This window comes from Chiroxiphia lanceolata, chromosome 3 (assembly GCF_009829145.1).
Source record: "Chiroxiphia lanceolata isolate bChiLan1 chromosome 3, bChiLan1.pri, whole genome shotgun sequence".
Classification (NCBI taxonomy): domain Eukaryota; kingdom Metazoa; phylum Chordata; class Aves; order Passeriformes; family Pipridae; genus Chiroxiphia; species Chiroxiphia lanceolata.
This window is the reverse complement of record NC_045639.1, coordinates 101051381-101070766: the sequence shown is the minus strand read 5'-3', so window position 1 is coordinate 101070766 and position 19386 is coordinate 101051381. Positions and strand designations below refer to the sequence as shown.

Below are 19386 nucleotides of genomic sequence, written 5' to 3'. Positions count from 1 at the left end.
AAAGGTAAATAAACACATCAATGCACTTTGAAATTAATTGCTTTTATTATTGCCTGTTACAGCAATCAAAAATAAACTTTTCATGTTAATTGATTTGGATTCTATACTTTTGTTTTAACTTAGTGGTGTGTTTCTTGTTTCTTTGTTTGTTTTTTTTTTTTTAATACAGTGGTGGGATTTGTGTGCATTTGAAATCTGAATTCATTGTTAAGCAACATGGAGAACATGATGTTTTCTGAAGTTTTGCATGCAGCAGGAAATTAGTCCTTTCATAGATGTACTTATTGCTTATTGTAAATAAATAGGAGGATTCCAATATTGTGTAGTCAATCCTTACTATGGTTTAGATTTGCAAAACAGTCTTAGGACAAGTAGAAAATGAAATAAAAGTAATTACTTACATTATTTTCCAGTTTTTACATTTCTTTGATTTGTGCTTGCCAGGGAGGATGGACTGCCCTGATGTGGGCATCATACAAAGGCCGCACTGAAGTAGCTAAACTGCTGCTTGAGAAAGGAGCAAATCCAAACATCACAGGAATGGTAAGTTTTAGTCTTAAATGATCCCTCCTTCCAAATGTTTAAAGTCCTGAATTGTACACTCGTCTTATTATCTTGATTAAACATTTTGCATTTTTTTGCAATATGATTAATCACTGTACTTCATAAAGTTACTTTAATAATCTATGTGATAGCCACTTGGTTTTTTATTAATTTTGAATTTTATTAGTTGAAGCAAATGAGTGTATAGCTCATAATAAGATTCAAATTATCAGGACAGGAAATAATAGAAAAGATATATAGTGTATCTAATACTACTTGTATAACAACTGTCATTTTTCTGCATCTGTAGAAGTTAATTGAATAACTAATGTGTGCAATTTAGAGGCTTAGATTATATAAATGTGTATACTATACTTTCTAGAGAATTAAAAAACCCGAATATTTTGAGATTTAGTTCATTTTATAAGCACATTCTATAAAAGCATAGGCATGTTGAAGCTTGAATTTTTTTATACTGTCAGTTCTTTGGTGTTTGAGGCAACAGTGAACAATCAAGGAAGAGCATCAGTGGCCAGAACAACCTTTCTGATGGTTGATTTCTTCTGGTTTGCAGGGTGTGACTCCACTGCAGTCCTGATTACTTAGGGATATTGCATAGCTGTCTGTTGCTTCCTTCCTACAGTACAAATATTTGTATTAAGATGAGGATGTGAATTTATAAACCTCGCTTAAGGAGTTACAAAACAAAACAGATTCAAGTGTACATTTTTCTAGGTATCATCTAGACAATGTACTTGGTAACAATTATTGATATGTAGCTATGTTTTTTTCTGTATATTCATTCTTCTGTGGGTTTAACTTCTCTTGGAGCATTGTTTTGTTTGTGGAAAATAAATAATTCAGACTATAATTATTTATTTGTTTTTTTAATTCTAAGCAATACAGTGTTTATCCAATTATTTGGGCAGCAGGACGGGGCCACGCAGATATAGTACATCTCTTACTGCAACATGGAGCTAAAGTGAACTGCTCTGACAAAGTAAGTTATATCTAAATAACATTTAATTTCTGTAATGCTTGATAAATTTCTTGTAAAATATGAGGTTTTGATTGGAAGAACATTTGCTGTTATATTTTGGCCATGAAATGAGAATTAGTTGTTATGCTTGAAAGAGGTTTTGCCATAGTATGCTGAAGATGGTTGTTAATGTTTATTTCAGTGGAGCACACTTCTATTTTCTGAACTATTGGAAACCTTGCTATCCTGGGTTGTATAGAAAAGTAATTACAGCTATCATCTACAAAAGAAAAGTTGAAATGACTTTTCAAATGTTTGTGTTAAGTCACAAGACCAAATGCTATCTTTGTAAAGTGTAGGATAAATACTAGATTGTAGAGGATACAAAATTCAGAGAGTAACATGATAAAATGTTGTAAATGTTTTTTCAGTATGGAACCACCCCACTGGTTTGGGCAGCGAGGAAAGGTCATTTGGAGTGTGTGAAATACTTGCTGCAGATGGGAGCTGATGTTGATCAAGAAGGAGCTGTAAGTAACTGTTAATTTTCTAGTGATGAGATGTGGGTACATGCCTCTGTGTGGCCTGTTTTATTTTATAATACAAATATCAAGAAATACAGGAAATGATGAAATGTTAGTGTTACTTTGAGTGTTTTACTTTCCAGCTATTTTCAGACTTCATGTGCAAATTATTGAAACTTCTTTGTACCTTTTAATAAAAATATAATGTAACTAGGGAGTTGTAATGACAGTGGGCACACGGGTATGTTAAGTGTAAGTTTTAATGAACAAAGTAAATCAAACACAAAATATCTTTTGGAAATAGTAATGGTGACTGGGCCTTTTCAGAAGCTGAAATTTTATCAGGACTTTTCATCTACATATTGTTTTTAAATAAAACAGATTACATTTAAGTTGCTTATCAAAATAAAAAAAAATCAGTTAAGAGTGGAAAATTGGGAAAACTTCTGGTCTTCTTCATATGATTATTTCTGAAGTTCTTCAAAAAACCTCTTTGTGAACAGTACTGGTAGACCTGGGTGCTCTGATAATACTGTGTTCCCATGTGACACGAAAATTATTTTATCATGTGTGTGACATTCAGGAGTTAGAATAAACTGATCTGAGCTTTACTGTTTGCATTTGAAGTGTTTTCTACTATTGTACTTAGTTTATTTCCTTTTTTAAAAAAGGCATTACAGGTGCACTTTAAAACACAAAATCGAAGTAGCATTTGGATGGTGAAGAGAGTAACATCTGACTAATTTTTTGTTACCTAAACTGCTGATATAATGATGATTGCTATATCCACTGTACAATAAAATCTGTTGGTTTTGTTTAAAGAATTCTATGACTGCACTTATTGTAGCAGTGAAGGGCGGCTATACTGACTCAGTAAAAGAGATACTGAAAAGGAACCCAAATGTAAACCTGACAGATAAAGATGGAAATACAGCTTTGATGATTGCATCAAAGGAGGGACATACTGAAATTGTGCAGGATCTTCTTGATGCTGGAACTTATGTGAACATTCCTGATCGAGTGAGTAAATTTTCATCATAATTGTTGTTTTATATATATGCAATAATAATGTATATTTAAATACCAGTGTATGCAGATTTGTAAATATGTGATTTTTCTGGCTTTCTGATTTTTCTGCCACCTAGGGGTATTTTTATGTATTGCTATTTTACAAGTGTGTTAAGTGGTAAATGTTACTGTGTGAAGGTCAAGGATAAACTATAGAAACTACTCTTTTTCTTTGAGATTCTTGAATTGAGAGTTTCCTTAGATCATTTGTCGTATCTGTAACGTATTAAAAAACAAAAATTAAAGTGCAAGCAAGTTTAAGATGCTAGAGTAGATTTTGATAAAGAAGATTTCTTGGTTTGCAGCCAGGTGTGTAATGACTGTGATTGATGGGGGATTTACTACTACTGAGCTCTCTGAGTTCCACACCTGTGATTTTGCTATACTTTTATTTATTTTTCCTGTGTCATTGTAAAAGGAGTATTAGGTAATTTCAGGGTTTCATATTCTGAAATTCTGATATATCCTTAAGTATGTTAAAATCAGAGGCCTTAGGCACAATTGTAACTTTGTTTTATGAGTAGGCAACTCCATTTACCATGCCAAGATATTCTTCCTTTTGATCAGTTGGGTATAAAATCAGCCTTTTGCTTTTTTTTCTTTATAATAGCATAGTGTGTGTAAGCAAGATAGCAGGCAAATCTGCACCAAAAAAAGGTATAAAATTGTTTAAAATTCTTGAAGATCTTCTTTCAACTTTGAAACATCTAAAGGAGACAGTCAACATTATTGTCTGATTTTAAGGAGGTTATTACTGTGAGTGGTTGGTCTTCCTATGAACTAGAGTACAAATTTTTTTTTCATATTCATTATAATTTATGATGTTATTTTTTAGGATAGTAGTTTAAGCTAGACCTATTTTTGGAGTGCTTATTTTTCCATAGCAATTTAATTTCTTTGAAAAATAAAAAACTCCAGAATTTTTTATTTTGTATACCCATTTTTTCAGAGATTGAACTATTTTTGTATCTTTTTCAAAAACAAGTACAGATTTCTTAATGTAAATAGGAATAATGTATGTTTTGAGGCTATAATTTATTCTGTTAAATTTCTTTTTCCTGAATAGTATTAATTAATGTTCAGTATTCTTTCACAATTTTCTAGAGTGGAGATACAGTGTTGATTGGGGCTGTTAGAGGTGGTCATGTTGAAATTGTGAGGGCCCTGCTCCATAAATATGCTGATATAGATATCAGAGGTCAGGTAAGTACCGCAAAGTAAGTGTTATAGTAGTTCTAAAATAGGATGTGAATTGAAATACCAAACAGTTATACTGTGTTTCTGAAAACAGGGCTTTAAAACTTGCTCTGTCTACTCTGTAGGAAACTCAGGTTCCATCAAACAGGAAAAATACATCATGTTGTTGCTGTGCAATTTTTAAGATACATGTAGTTGTACTGCACTACTGAACAGATTTAAAATAGTGACATACTTAAAAAACCCCTTAGAATCGTTATTTTGATAATATTTTAAATTTAATAAAATGTGATGTACCTTAGATTATATCTGTTGTCAGTTCAGTTCTGTCACTGTGCTTGGTTGGTTTTTGTCTCCACCAACTGTCTCTATTACTTTAAATACTGTTGTCAGTAATTTCCATGTTTTCTACCTACCCCTTCTTTCTTTTTTGTCCTTTCATTAAGGTATTATCTTTATTCTTCTGTTGAAAGCTCCCTTGTTCGACATGGTAGTTGTTTTTATTTTTACATTCAAATTGCTTTCATTTGCTTGAAGCTATTCAAATCACTCTACTTTTAGGCACACGTGTTCTGCCAAGTTTGAACACAAAACTAACTGGTCACTGAGAGCTGCAAAGGTTCAGTACCTGCTCTTGATGCAGAGCATCTGTGAGAAGCCAGGAAGCTTTTAGTTTGGAGAAAAAGTAGTGTTTGGATCTCTTCCTCTAACCTGCCATTGGAAACCTGTGTATCTCAGCTTATTGCTGACATGGGTCCGAAAATCTGAAGCTTTTCAACATCTTGATAGGACTGAGGCAATACAGAAATAGCAAGAGCACCCAACCTCTTTGGTGGCAGGGAAACTTGTGGCTTCTGGCAGTGTGAAATTGCCTGAATAGCCATTTGCAGTGGTTGATCTAGAGAATACTTTTGTGGCCTTATTGGCACAGCAGGAGTCAGTGCCATCAGAGGAAGGTTCTGGGTGTGCACTTCAGGTCTTCGTTTAGGACCAGCAGTTTCAGAATCAGAGAGGAGCACTAGTGTTTAGCAACTCCTCTGCTGTTTGGCATTGTGGCAGCTGCCTGCCAGCCAGACTTGTTCTGGGGAGAAGTGTTAACTGCCCAAATTTGTGATGGTCTAGAAAAGTTGCTGAGTCTTGTCCAGCCTTCCAGCAACTGTGTTCCTTGCTGATGATTCATTCATATGGTCACTAGCTGGTGGGTACCTTCAGCAAATAAAACATAGGGCTCAAGAGTGAGTGTTGGGGCAGTAGAGGGCTCAGGTGATGTTCTCCTCAGCGTGTCTGGTAAGGGGAAGGGCCCAACTGGGAGCATCTGGCAGACCCATGCCTGGCTGTGTAGCTGATGTTGCTGTTGAGAAGTTGACTACCTCAGGGTTGTGTCTTGTTGGAAACCAGCTGACAGAAGGATGAAACACAAGTGATCAGAGAGGAAAGAAATCTTAGTGACCAGGCTTATTAAAACTGCTGAGAAAGGCTTTAAACTCAGTTTGCTGTGAAGCCCATGAGTGGAAGAGGAAGAGCTGCAAATGAAAGAAGCAAGCAAGTAGAAGGCTGCAAAGGGTACTTTGATATTCCTGCTTAGAAGCAGGTGTGTGTTCAGAGGCTTTTCTTAAATGTCTCTAAACAAGTATGCCTCAAACAGAAAGAGTCATGGTGCAGTCGCTAGGCCAAAAAAGATTCCAGGCACGAAGACTTTCTGGGACAACACACATCACTGGACGAAAAAATTAATGACACAGGCAGGTTTGCGGTTCTGAACCATTCTCCCTGGTTTGGTGATACAATGTCTGGCTGATCAGCATTCTGGTACTTTGTGTTGACTTTCATGTCCCTCTACTTTTACAGCCTTCCAGCTTGCATGACCTATGAAAAAAAGTTATTTTATTAAAAAACTTTTATATTTGAGTTAAAACTGAATACTTACATATAGTTTTTGAAACTGTTTCAAGACAGGTTAAATCTGCTAGGATTGTTAAAGCCTCTTAATACATTGCACAAGGGTTTTTAAAATAGATTTGTATTCTCTTGCTAGATTTTCATCCTCCCTGCAAATTATACTGTTGTGACAATTGGATTTGATGGCCTTTCCCTTTACCCTGAACTGTGCTACAATTTACTGTATTATATGCTATTTTCAGTATATTGTGGCTGTACCTTATGTACAGTTTATGAAATTAATCCAACTGAATGAAAATACTTGTTAACATTTAATACTCTTTTTTTTCAGGATAATAAAACTGCCTTATATTGGGCAGTTGAGAAAGGAAATGCTACAATGGTGAGGGATATCTTGCAATGCAATCCTGATACTGAAACATGTACCAAGGTAACAGAATTTTAATTGAATTGCTTTGTTTAACATATTTTCTCAGCTCCTATGTGATGTTAAGATTATATTAAATTCAGTTTTTGGGAAGTGTTGCTACCTTGCACGCAGTAAAAAAAAAAAAAAATTTTTTTTCTAAAATACGGATTTTTAGCACTAGTGATATCCCCATAAATATGATTTCCTATTAAATCTGTGACAGCAGGGAACATGTGGATTCTTTACCTCAGCATCATTCACATAACCAGCAATAAGAACTAGAGAGCAGGTGCTACTAGAAACTGGGGAAAAAGGCTTCTGATATTACTAAGCATGACCTTGGACCACTGTCTATTGCATGTGCAGCAATAAAAAAAAAGAGGAAGTAGTATGCACAGCATTGAGGTCTATTCAAATACCTTGTATTATATCTGGATTTTGTCTTTTTCTATTAGTATTTCGTTCTTTGATTCTAATCAAATACTAGGTCTGGGGTACTTTTTCACGAACATAAGTGCTGAAGTGTTGTTACTTGCACAGTAACATATTTAAATAAAAATTGTCTTAAAAGTTTTGGATTTAATTTCTTACCCAATCACTATTTTTGTCTTGGTTTTGAGTATATAGGGATTTTTATATTAGGCCTACTTTTCCATTTTAGGACGGAGAAACACCGCTTATAAAGGCAACCAAGATGAGGAATATTGAAATAGTAGAGCTTCTTCTGGACAAAGGAGCTAAGGTCTCAGCTGTAGACAAGGTAAAGAATATTAATTTGTTTACTTTAGTATATTTAATCATTTTAGATTTGCAGCAAGACTTTGTAGAGAGCTGTTGAGGCTACAGAAAGAGAGCTTCCCATATGTTAGTAATTAAATAGACCGTAATACTTAAATGCTTAGTCTCCCATATTTTTAATAATTAAATAAATCAGAATACTTAAATGTAAATCTGTTTCCACTATTAATATATTATTGTTCTATTGTTTGGGGGTTTTTTTGTATTAGAGTGCTCTTAATAACTTGAAAAGAAAAAAATGGAGGCCGGGAATAAAAATTTCACAGATAAATTAATGCTTAATGCACTTGAAAAAGACCATAAAGACATGTTATTTGTCACTAATGTTAGTTTTTGATTAATAGACATTAAACTTAGCAATGCCAAGGACAAATACAAGTGGCTGTTGCTGTCTCCTAATGCATCACCTACTCTGACTGTTAGCCTTTTAGTTACAGAAACATTTATTTGATAGTTTTTTTAATGTCCTAGTATTATGTTTAGGGCATATAAGTATTAATGTTGATGTAATAAAAAAGCTTTTACTGGAAAGTTTTTTTGAGAATTCTGAGCAGACATTGAAACAAGTCTAACAAGCATTATTTCTTGTTCTGAACAAGTCTCTGAATTTCCTAGTAGACACTTGTTTCTAGATAGAGACTAGTTTTCATGAACCTTAAGATATTTTGGTGAACCTTAAGATACATTAATATAAGCATTTAAAAAAGTAGACAGTATCTTAGATTTAGCATTCTAAGAACTGCTTTTTCATGTGTCTTTTCTGAAATATTTGTAATGCCTTTTTGAGGGGAAAAATGTTTGCTGTAAGACATTGATGCTTTTGAGTGCTTTAAGATGTATTTCAATGAAATAATGCATTTGAAATGATGTGGACCATCTTGTCAATAATCATGTTAGATATTACTAGTTTTTCACTTAATTGCAGAAAGGAGATACTCCACTTCATATTGCTATTCGTGGAAGAAGCCGTAAACTTGCTGAATTACTCTTAAGAAATCCAAAAGATGGTCGGTTGCTGTATAGACCCAACAAAACAGGAGAAACACCTTACAATATTGACTGTAGCCACCAGAAGAGTATTTTAACACAGATATTTGGTGCCAGTAAGTATAAGCGTTTGGTTTTTTTAATCACTCATATATTGAGAATCCAGTTTATTCAATTCTCTATTGAAAAGTGGTAACAGATTTTTTAATGTTGCAACTAATGGGAAAGCTTTAAAAATAATCAGTTGACAAAATAAATTCTACATTCTGAAAGCCTAACAAAGGTCAAACATGCCTTTTATTTTTGATTTTTTGACACGAGATACTTTGCAACTTCTGTTGATCACTTTGTTTTTATTTGGATCTTGCTTGTGTAGGAATTACTTTCTTTGACTTTCTGTGATTTTGGATTTTGAGTCTTGTAAGCTTTAATAGTCGTGATAATTATGTAACTTATGTGAATGATTTAAAATTCCTATGAACAGGAATGAACCAATAATAACAGCTGTTATATGGGAGGAGTATATGTACAGATATGGGTGAACCTGTTATGACTTTATGTCTGAAAATTGTCATATTGAAAGAGCTTTCTTAAAGCAAAGTTGTGTAATATAGTGTTTGTATTGCAGGACACTTGTCTCCTACGGAATCTGATGGTGACATGCTGGGTTATGATCTGTACAGCAGTGCTCTGGCTGATATTCTGAGTGAACCAACCATGCAGCCACCTATCTGTGTAGGCTTATATGCACAGTGGGGAAGTGGAAAATCATTCCTGCTCAAGAAACTGGAAGGTAAAACTTGATTTAGCCTTTTTTGTAGGTTCCAATTAGTCTATAGAAAGCATTACATGGGAGTAATTACTTTTTGCAAGAATTGTTGGTCTGTGTAATGTTGTATCTGGTCTCTGTTTCTGTGATGAAAGGATTTAAATTCTGCTGTGGTTAGTTCTTCCACAGACTTCTTTGTTCATTTATACAATGTCAAGACAGTCTTTTAAGTGTTGCTATCTATTGCCCTGTGAGTTTCCTGCAGCAGTGAATCTATCCTTTAAGTATAACTGAAGGTCTGGCTGCCAAAATATGCCTTGCAGGGCCTGTTTGAGTATCAAATCAAATTCAGGCCTCTTCTGCTACAGTATTTATTTGTTGTGCAACCTATGTGCCTTTTTTTTTTTAAGTTTAAACAATTTCAGGCTATTAATATTTTATTCTCTGTAGCATAATTGCTTTGCATCTAGTTTTCTTCCCCTTTCCTCTTATTTACTTGAAGCTTTTTGAACTATCTGAAATGACAGAGGGAAGCAAATATAGTGTATGAAGTGAGTCAGTATTTTCCCCAGTGGAAATAGGCAACTTATTTACAGTTTTAGCTTTTTCTAACAAAGGATGCTTTTCTGAGATGTTTCGGTGTAGAATCATAGAATCAGCTGGGTTGGAAAGGACCTCTGAGATCATCAAGTCCAACCCTTGATCCACTACCACTGTGGTTACCAGACCATGGCACTAAGTGCCACATCCAGTCTTGTCTTAAAAACCTCCAGGGACGGAGAATCCACCACTTCCTGGGCAACCCATTCCAATGCCTGATTACCCTCTCTGTAAAGAATTTCTTCATAATATCCAACCTAAACCTCCCCTGGCAGAGTTTAAGACCATGCCCTCTTGTCTTACTGATAGCTGGCTGGGATAAGAGACCAACCCCCACTTGGCTACAACCTCCTTTCAGGGAGTTGTAGAGAGCAATGAGGTCTCCGCTGAGCCTCCTCTTCTCCACTGAACAACCTCAGTTCCCTCAGCCTCTCCTCACAGGACTTGTACTTGAGTCCCTTCACCAGCCTTGTTGCTCTTCTCTGGACCTGCTCCAGCACCTCAATATCCTTCCTGAACTGAGGGGCCCAGAACTGGACACAGTAATTGAGAATACCTTTACCTGTCTTGTTGTTTCTTATTTTCTGTGATTTCTCTGTTTTTAAAAACTTCTCTATTAGCCAAAATGGGGGCTCTGCATTCATTCTGGTTGCTTCATCCCCCATGTTATAAACAGAAAACATGTTGATTTTGACTGTGATGTTTATTGCAGGTGAGCTCTTACATGTTTAAAACACTTTTTCAGTGTTTTCTTCCTCTTCCTCATTCATGTTTTTATTCTGGATTGTGTATCTGATGTTTCTTATTCAATAGAACCTAAATAAGTTTCTTCATGAATTTCTGCATTACTAAATAGGAATTGCCAAACAGAAATAAATGCTGAAGCCTTCAACTGACTATTTGAGGAATGTAGTCCACGTTTCAATCGTGGAGATTTTGGAGGTTGGGTGGGGTTTTTTTGACAGATGTGGATTTATTTTTCTTGGTGTCAGAGAACATGTTTTACACTTTTGAAGTAGGATAGGAAATGACATGACTTTCAATATGCTTTTAAAAGTAGAAAATCTGCAGCAAAGAGTACGAGTATTGTGTATTTAAAGGTTTTCATTCATTGCATGGATAAAAATTTTGGGTTTTGCACTAATGTGTGAAGAAGAATTTAAGCATCCATTGTCTTTCTTTGGATCAGTAATAGGGGTAAGTTATACAATCTACTGAAAAAGTGTTTCTTTTCAAATATGATCCGTTCTAGAGTTATTTCACATTTTAACTGGTCTTTGCCTTTTTGTTTTAGATGAAATGAAGACTTTTGCAGGACAGCAGATTGAACCTCTGTTTCAGTTCTCCTGGCTTATTGTATTCCTCACACTTCTGCTGTGTGGAGGTCTGGGTTTATTGCTTGCTTTCACAGTGGATGCAAAGCTTGGAATAGCAGTGTCACTCAGCTTATTAGCAGTTGTTTACATTTTCTTCAGTAAGTATTTTATATGAAGTTTGTGAAGGTTTTTAACTATTTTTTGAATTAAATATTGTTTTGTAGATCTGCTTTGTGATTCAGAAAAAAAATTACTAAATGGTTTTGTAGAAAATAAGACCCCTTTGAACCCTTTCCTTGTGTTTTGCATATAATTTGTGAGAAGGCATTCTAGAAAACAAAGAAGAATTTTGAATGTTAATTTCATTGTGTTAATCTTACCATTCTCATTTTTAGCCATAACTGCTAAAAGTCATTAACCTTTTTTACAGAACTCCATGCTTCATGTGTTCAAACATCATGGTTCTTTCAGCTGTGAATGTTGACTGAAATGAAGCCATAACATCTTCTTAATTTTTAATATTTTAGCTGTAATTTACTTTGGTGGCCGAAGAGAAGGAGAGAGATGGAACTGGGCCTGGGTGTTAAGTACAAGGTTGGCAAGACATGTTGGATATTTAGAGTTGCTTCTCAAGCTCATGTTTGTGAACCCACCAGAATTACCAGAGCAAACCACTAAAGCCTTACCTGTCAGGTTAGTTATTTCATTTCTTTACTCATGAATGACTCATTCAGGTTCACTCTGATACTCCTCAAACTGTGCATTTTAATGTGCATGTTTATCTTCATATGAGAAGCTGTTGAGATTCATGTTTGAAAAACAGTAGCCCTAGAAGATCATGAAGTTAAACTTTTCAATGTGAAGACGATAGCTGTGTTTTCAAGAAAAACAATCTGCTTATGTTGATGAAAGTTACTGCTTTTTGGAATTAGGGGTTTTGACTACCAGACTAATAAAAATTGTACCAGACAAAATAAGAATTTTCTGATATAGCTTATTGCATATTATGTTTAATGCTTGTTTTACTGATTGCTTCTGTTAAGATCTTTTTTTTTTTGGTCTTTTTTTTTTTTCTGTAAGTAGAGCATCAGACTGCTCAAAGCTTCTAGTTTACCTGAAAGCAAGCAAATTTATGCCATGTGTTTTATCATTTCATTTACTTACTTAGAGACTTCTGTTTTAGCCTCCTCGTGCCTCTGTGTGATCTTGTGCTTCTGAAATTTTTTTTAATCCTCTATAAATATTTAAAAATAGATGAGAATGCAATTTTAAAGATACTTGTCAATATTATATTTTGGCATCATAAATACATTTTTTGTGTTTTTACTGTCATATGAGGTGCCATTAGTGATGTGATCATTTTTATCTTCTTAAGAAATCAAGTTTTAGAATAGGAAGTGGGGAAAAGAAGAAGTTGATAAATGGAGAAGAAACATTTAAATTCCATGTAGAGTTTTTAAAAAATTAAGTATTCAAGTATTTTACATTTTGTACCACTTGAAAAAAACTTCTGGCTGCAGAGATGCAGCAAGATTTTTTTTTGGTTGCCAGAAAATACTGTAAGCTTTCTAAAGTATACAAAATACATGTGTTTTCTCTTTCAGATTTTTGTTTACCGACTACAATAGACTGTCCAGTGTAGGTGGAGAAACTTCATTGGCTGAGATGATTGCTACCCTCTCTGATGCATGTGAAAGGGAATTTGGTTTCTTAGCAACAAGGCTATTTCGAGTTTTCAAGACAGAAGATACACAAGGTTTTTTTTACCTGAATGACATTTCCGATTATTCCATTTCAGTGCACTGTTACCAGGGGTTCTGTTTTTTGCTTTATAAGCTCTTTTTAGAAATTGTTGTAGCCATGCAGAAATTTTTGGAGAGAAAAATACCCCATTTTCTCTGCTAATCTTGATTTTATTGATATAATAAAGGAATATCTTCTATGAAGTATTGTTTTTAGAAGTGCCTATGGAAATGTATATTCACATTACATCCTTGTAGATGTAGCATATTTCCATAGCAATTAAGTCATTGTGTCTGAGTCAGGTAAAGGGGAAAGTATGCTTTCGTGTATTGCTAAGAGAAGTTTGTTTAGTTTATTAGATTTTAATTTAGAGCTTTTATGAGTGACCACTACTTATTCTTGGAAATAATAAATGTGTAGACTATGTTGGTCCAAAGATATGAATTGCTGTCATCATTTGTGGTAAGATAAGAAGAAATATTCCTGCTTGATCCAAATGGAACAAGCTTTCTTCTGTCCCATATGTAGATTTCTGGGAAAAAAAATAGGCAGAGTGATATTGTGAAGAAAGAGTTTCTAGATGGTAACTTCCAATTAATTGAGGACTTATTTGTACTTTGAGTTCAGTTTCAGTCGGTTATTTCTTGTTTAATTTTGCCCTTGTCCACAAATTGAGGACTCTGTTAGATGCTGTCTCCTCTCACAAAGTGAAATGTTTAGACTCTTCTGTCTTGCAGAGGGTGGAAAAAACATGCTATGTTTGCTATGCTCAGCTATGTGCTGAACACAACTTACTCTTCGTTGTTCTTTCTGAAATTAACTGCATGTTCTTTATGAAAGGGATGTGTGCAATTTTTCACCCTTTTTTTCCTTGTTAGGCATTCTGCAGTTCTCCTTAACCTCAGTGAAACAGCTTTCATGATGCTGTGATTTCTCCCAAAGTTGTCTTGGGAATGGCACCATAGTGCTGGCTTCTTGTGATTAAGTGCAGTAATCATGTCTTCCCTTTCATTTTTAATCTTACGTTTCTCTTGCATTCCTTGACTCTGTTGCCTTTCCATGTTATTTCTAATTATTTAATTGATTTTTAAAATTTATTTTATCTATTTGGTGATTTTGCACATCATGTCCTTTTCTCTCGTTGTTTTCAGGTGCAGGATCATACGTTTATTGTCTCTAGATATTCACAGAAATTCCATGTAGGCTTATTTTTAGTCTTCTGTATCTTAAATTTTTGTTACATCTGTAAACTTGCAGACAAGCCTGTTCAATTGTCATTTCATTGTTGATTCCTATGTGTCTCTCTAATCCAAGTCTGTCTCTTTCTAGCAAGAGGAAGGTTTCATTCCTGCTTCAGTATGTCTAGAACTGAATATAGTTATAACTGAGCAGTTATTCTTTATTTCTTGCCCCTCACTCCTGTCATTATGCGTTTCTGTTTCTTTGTCCTGCAGCACAATCCTGTGTGTCACATATGTGAGTGATGTGAAAAACCTTTCCAGCTCATGCCCCAGTGCAGAGTATCATCCGTAGGCCATGTATAAACCTTAGATACTCTTTCCATGTAGCACATTTGGAATTTGATTTTTCCATTCCAGTTCAGATGCTGGTTTTTAGCTGTCAGCATTTTGCTTCAGGTCATTCTGTGGTCTGTTCTTTGTTGTCAACAACTGTGTACAGAAGGTAGCAATCTTCTAGGTGTGTACACCACTGGATGTGTACAGGCCCTAAAGGCAGAGGCTGCTGCTTTGGAAAATGCTGTTTCTTTGATCACTGATTTAGCTGTGCTAAGCTTCCACTGCAGTATTTCTTTGTCTCTTCCTCATCAATCCACTTGAAGTCAGGAGTTCTGTGTTCTCCTGAGGCCCTGTCTAAACCATATGTCCTCCTGTCTGTGTATGTTTTGGTGTGCAAGAAGGGATGGTCTCAGGCTGCAGCTTGCAATTTTGTTTTAGTTCTCCAATGGCACCATTACTATTAGATTATGTAAGTACCAGGTTCCAGTTTAAAACTGAGTAGGTACTGTACTGTTTTCCCAGGATTTATTTATGTAAATACACTTTACAGAGAGATGCCACAAAAGGAGTCATAACACTGATACGAAATCTATTTAATGATTGTCGTTTCCATCCATTCTGGGTTTCCTGAAACAATGGAAATAAACTGAAGATTAAAGGAATATCTCCGCTTCATAATTTCCAAGAATTGTGGCAAATAGTAGATAATTTTTTTCCATAGGTTTGTGGCTGGGTGGTAATACTGCAGTAAGCTTTTGCAAGTTAGTGTTTTATGAGAAGTATGCAAGTTAATTTTGTACTCAGCTGTCACTGCGCTGTATATTCATTCTAACAGCAAATAATTGCTTCCTAGGTAAAAAGAAATGGAAGAAGACTTGCTGCCTCCCATCCTTTGTGATTTTCCTGTTTATCTTGTCTTGCGTTGTTTCTGCGATTGCCCTGCTGGCGATTTTTAACGTGGAGTCAGCCAACATGACAGTGAATGTTATTCTTATAACAGTGACCTGCATTGTTGGTTTGGCCTTTTTCTTGAATTGCCGCACGTGGTGGCAAGTGATGGATTCAGTTTTGAATTCTCAGAGAAAGCGCCTTCACAATGCTGCCTCCAAGCTTCACAAGTTGAAAAGTGAGGGGTTCATGAAGGTAAGCATATATGTGAATTGACCAGTAAAATAATTGAAACAAACCCCCAAACATGGAGCATTCTTGAGATGGGGTACCATTTATTTAATCGGGCCAAGTCTCACAACTGGAGAATGAGACTTGGTGAGTTTTTACTGATGGGAACACTTCTGTGCCAGTGGTAATTGTACTTAATGTATGAGACCTGTCTGCTCAATCAAGAGTGTTAAATTTGGATTAAGTTTTCAGTTTTCTGATTTTCTTTTTGCTGGGAGGAAGGTACTAGGAAAACAATTGTTCTAAACTATTAGTATTTAGTAAGAGTTTACTCTAGATCATAAGACTAGAAAGAATAACTTTGTGAATCTTCTACAGGTGAAAAACCAAGCCCAACTTTGTCTGTCTGCAAGACGTCTTTATTAAGAAAGGAATTTTAGCACTGAAAGAGCATTCCAAGACAGTCCACGTATTAAATGAAAAATTGTAGAAAATACTGTTGTTTTGCTGGGTTATATCTATAAACTGATAAAAACTATACCCATCAGGCTGTCATCAGATCTCCTATATGCTCCTATTTGAAAATAAAATTTAGCATCGTGGTGGTTACCTCTGTAGATTACAGCTAATATATTGTATTACAATATGTTGTGCAAATATTTTTCATTGATGATAAAGCAATTTGAGTTGAAAGGGGCCTTTTAAAGGTCAAGTAGTCCAATTTCCCTTCAACAAGTAGGGACATCTTCAATGAGATCAGGTTGCTTGGACCTTGAATGTTTCCAAGGATGGGGCATCCACAACTTCTCTGGGACCTGTGCCAGAGTTTTACCACCCTCATAATAAAAAAACTTCCTTATATCTAATCTAAATCGACCTTCCTTCAGTTTTCAAAACCATTTCCCATTGTCCTCTCGCAACAGGCCCTGCCAAAATGTTTGTCCTCATCTTTCTTATAGGCCCTCTTTAGGTACTGGAAGGCCACAATAAAGGTTTCCACAGTCTTTTCCAGGCTGAACAGTGCCAATTCTCTCAGCCTTTCCTCATAGGTGAAGTGCTCAAGCCCTGTAATCATTTTGTGGCCTCCTCTGAACTCGCTCCAATACTTTGATGTCCTTCCAGTGCTGAGGACCCCAGAGCTGGTTGTAGCACTCCAGGTGGGGTCTCACCAGAGTGGAGTAGAGTGGCAGAATGACCTCCCTGGACTTACTGGCCATGCTACCATAAGACTTCAAGAGGGCTCCAGTGCTCCAGCAGAGAGGGCCCTCACTAGCAGTGCATCCCACTAACCTTGGTGTGTCATCACACAGCTTGTCGTGGGCAAGCCTGATATTATGCCCCTCCCCTGTCATGTCTAGTTTAAGGCTCTGTGAATTAGCCCTGCTCGCTCCTGGGCAAAGACTCTCCCATTTTGAGAAGGGTGAATCTTGCCTGATGCCAGCATGCCTGGTGCCGTGTTTTTGCAGCACAGAAAACCTTATCTATATTGGTACTGTGTTTCTTGACAGTTGAGTGGTATTTATCTGACATAACTTCAGCCTTTTAGAGGAGTTAAGTTCACCCTGTGCCATCAAAGAAGAAAAATAGGTATTTCCAGAGAGTTGTTCATCTGTTTTATGTCGTCTTAATGTGCACATTCAAGATGAATCTAGTGATGAATAAGTCAGATTCTAATGTCTACCTGTTAATTGGTGAAATTAGGGCAGGCAGATTCCACCTTTGTTTCTCTCTTAAGGGTGGGTGCTAAATGTGCAACAATGTTGAAAAGCTTAACAAATTGCATTGCATATCTTGAATAGGAATGACTGACATTAGAGTAATAGCATAATGTGCTTGGCTGGAAGGCAGATGGAAAATTTTAGTGTACATTTTATGCCAAGCAATTTTTGAAGACTAGCTGAAGCTACAAATACTCTTTTATTTACTTTTGAAATACTGTTTTACAGTGTGTGAATATTAGTTTCTTAAATAACATTGTAATGGAATTTAAATAAGGATAGTTTGTTACTTCAAAGTGAAATATGTGTTTAAGCTGTACATTTTTGTTCAAATAAGAAATTAAAATGTTGGAAGTGACATGTTAGGACCTTTCACTTTGAGTATTTGAAAGTTTATTCTTCTAATCTTATTGAAGCATTTTTGGGAGAAGTAGCAATCTGCAAAAAGAATGATATATATTTTTATGAGTTTAAAGTATTATAGAGATGTCTTTTTCTTCTTTGCTTTTCCTTTTTATAGGTTTTGAAATGTGAAGTGGAACTGATGGCCAAAATGGCAAAAACCATTGACAGCTTCACTCAGAACCAGACGAGGCTTGTTGTAATTATTGATGGATTGGATGCTTGTGAACAGGACAAAGTTTTACAGATGCTTGATACTGTGAGTTGGGTCATTTTTTAAAGATAATCTCTGGATCATATGGATGATCTCTTCCATAGATGAGCTTGGATACGTGCAGTTATTGTGTATTTTCTGTGAAAAGAAGGCTATGTTGTAGTAGGTTTATGTGTACGTTGCACCACTTTGTGCACACTGGCATAAATGTAATGCTAAGAGTGGTGGGTTTGAAAAGTTGACAATTAAATCATGTTAGTACTTTTGAAAAGTTTTGAAATAATCGGATGTAAACTATTGAAAGTATTTATCCTGTTGAAACAAACTTAAAATGTTTGGAGGGTTTTTCGTATTTACCCTTGAAGGCCATTAGATGAAAAATGCTTAGATGCTCAGTATTTGTGGGGGCTGGGACATGATACCTCTGCATGATACCTCTTTGGTGATGACTTCCACTGTAACTACTACGGCTAAATTGTCAAATATGCTTATTTCAAATTGTGGATAAGTTCCTAACATTAGGTATCTTGTATTGAAGAAGGTGACATCTCTATACATCTCTTGGCCTCTCAGGTTTATAGCTTGAACAGAATGAATATAAAATATTGAATCAGATGTTCAAAAGATCTGCAGTTACAGTTAATTATTGTTAACAAGCTGTAATATTTACTTTTTTACAGGTGCGAGTCTTGTTTTCAAAAGGCCCATTTATTGCTATTTTTGCAAGTGACCCACACATTATTATAAAGGCTATTAACCAGAATCTCAACAGTGTTCTCCGTGATTCAAACATAAATGGACATGATTACATGCGAAACATAGTCCATTTGCCTGTTTTTCTGAATAGCCGAGGGCTTAGTAATGCAAAAAAACTGATGGTGGCTTCAACAACCAATGGGGACATTCCTTATACAGATAATGCAGGTAAGGTTATGCAAAAGGATGATATAAGAGTTACAAAACCAATGATCCAAGAATCTGGGGTTTGGAACAAACTGTTTAAATAATTGACAGGTCATTAGTGTTATTTTTATAGATCAGTCAAATGTATACGAATGGAGAAAATGCTCACCTGTTCTTTCCCTTCCATAGGATTGCATGAAGAGGTTGACAGGAGAGTTTCTCAGAACAGTCTTGGAGACATGACCAAGCTTGGTAGCAAAACTGCTCTCAATAGGCGGGTGAGAAAGATTTTTAGACTACATAGAGATATTGGTAAAACCTTTTTTCTTTTCTTTTTTTTTCCTTTCACATTTTCAATGATACCAACGTGAAAGACTTACCAAACCGTTCTTATGAAACTTCTGTAAATGATCCATGTAGGAAAAGGACATTCTTAAATTAGCAGACTGATGTTTTGTCAAAGAGGAAGAAGCGTGCTTGCTCACCAAAGTGTTCATTTGCACAAAAATTAAATTCAGCTCTCTGTGAACGCTGAGATGATACAGCAAATCTGGTAGTAGCTATGATCTATGTATGTATGTATATTTTGGATATTTTTTGTGTAAGCCTGGTATCACTTCATTGCAGGATGTTGCAACAAGGGGCAGTAATTGTGGAATTTCAAATAATAAGTACTAGATT

At 35.5% G+C, this 19386-nt stretch overlaps 1 protein-coding gene across 1 annotated transcript in view; it reads left to right on the top strand.

The window, feature by feature from the left end:
* KIDINS220 (kinase D interacting substrate 220) overlaps window positions 1-19386 on the top strand; it is a 76301-nt gene that overhangs the window by 15738 nt on the left and 41177 nt on the right. Inside the window, 16 exon segments of the mRNA XM_032682337.1 lie at window positions 445-543; window positions 1442-1543; window positions 1954-2052; window positions 2869-3066; window positions 4219-4317; window positions 6542-6640; window positions 7281-7379; window positions 8343-8520; window positions 9033-9197; window positions 11068-11247; window positions 11617-11782; window positions 12694-12845; window positions 15203-15492; window positions 17707-17847; window positions 18483-18726; window positions 18895-18983. Of these exon segments, the coding sequence (XP_032538228.1) occupies window positions 445-543; window positions 1442-1543; window positions 1954-2052; window positions 2869-3066; window positions 4219-4317; window positions 6542-6640; window positions 7281-7379; window positions 8343-8520; window positions 9033-9197; window positions 11068-11247; window positions 11617-11782; window positions 12694-12845; window positions 15203-15492; window positions 17707-17847; window positions 18483-18726; window positions 18895-18983 (2400 nt within the window).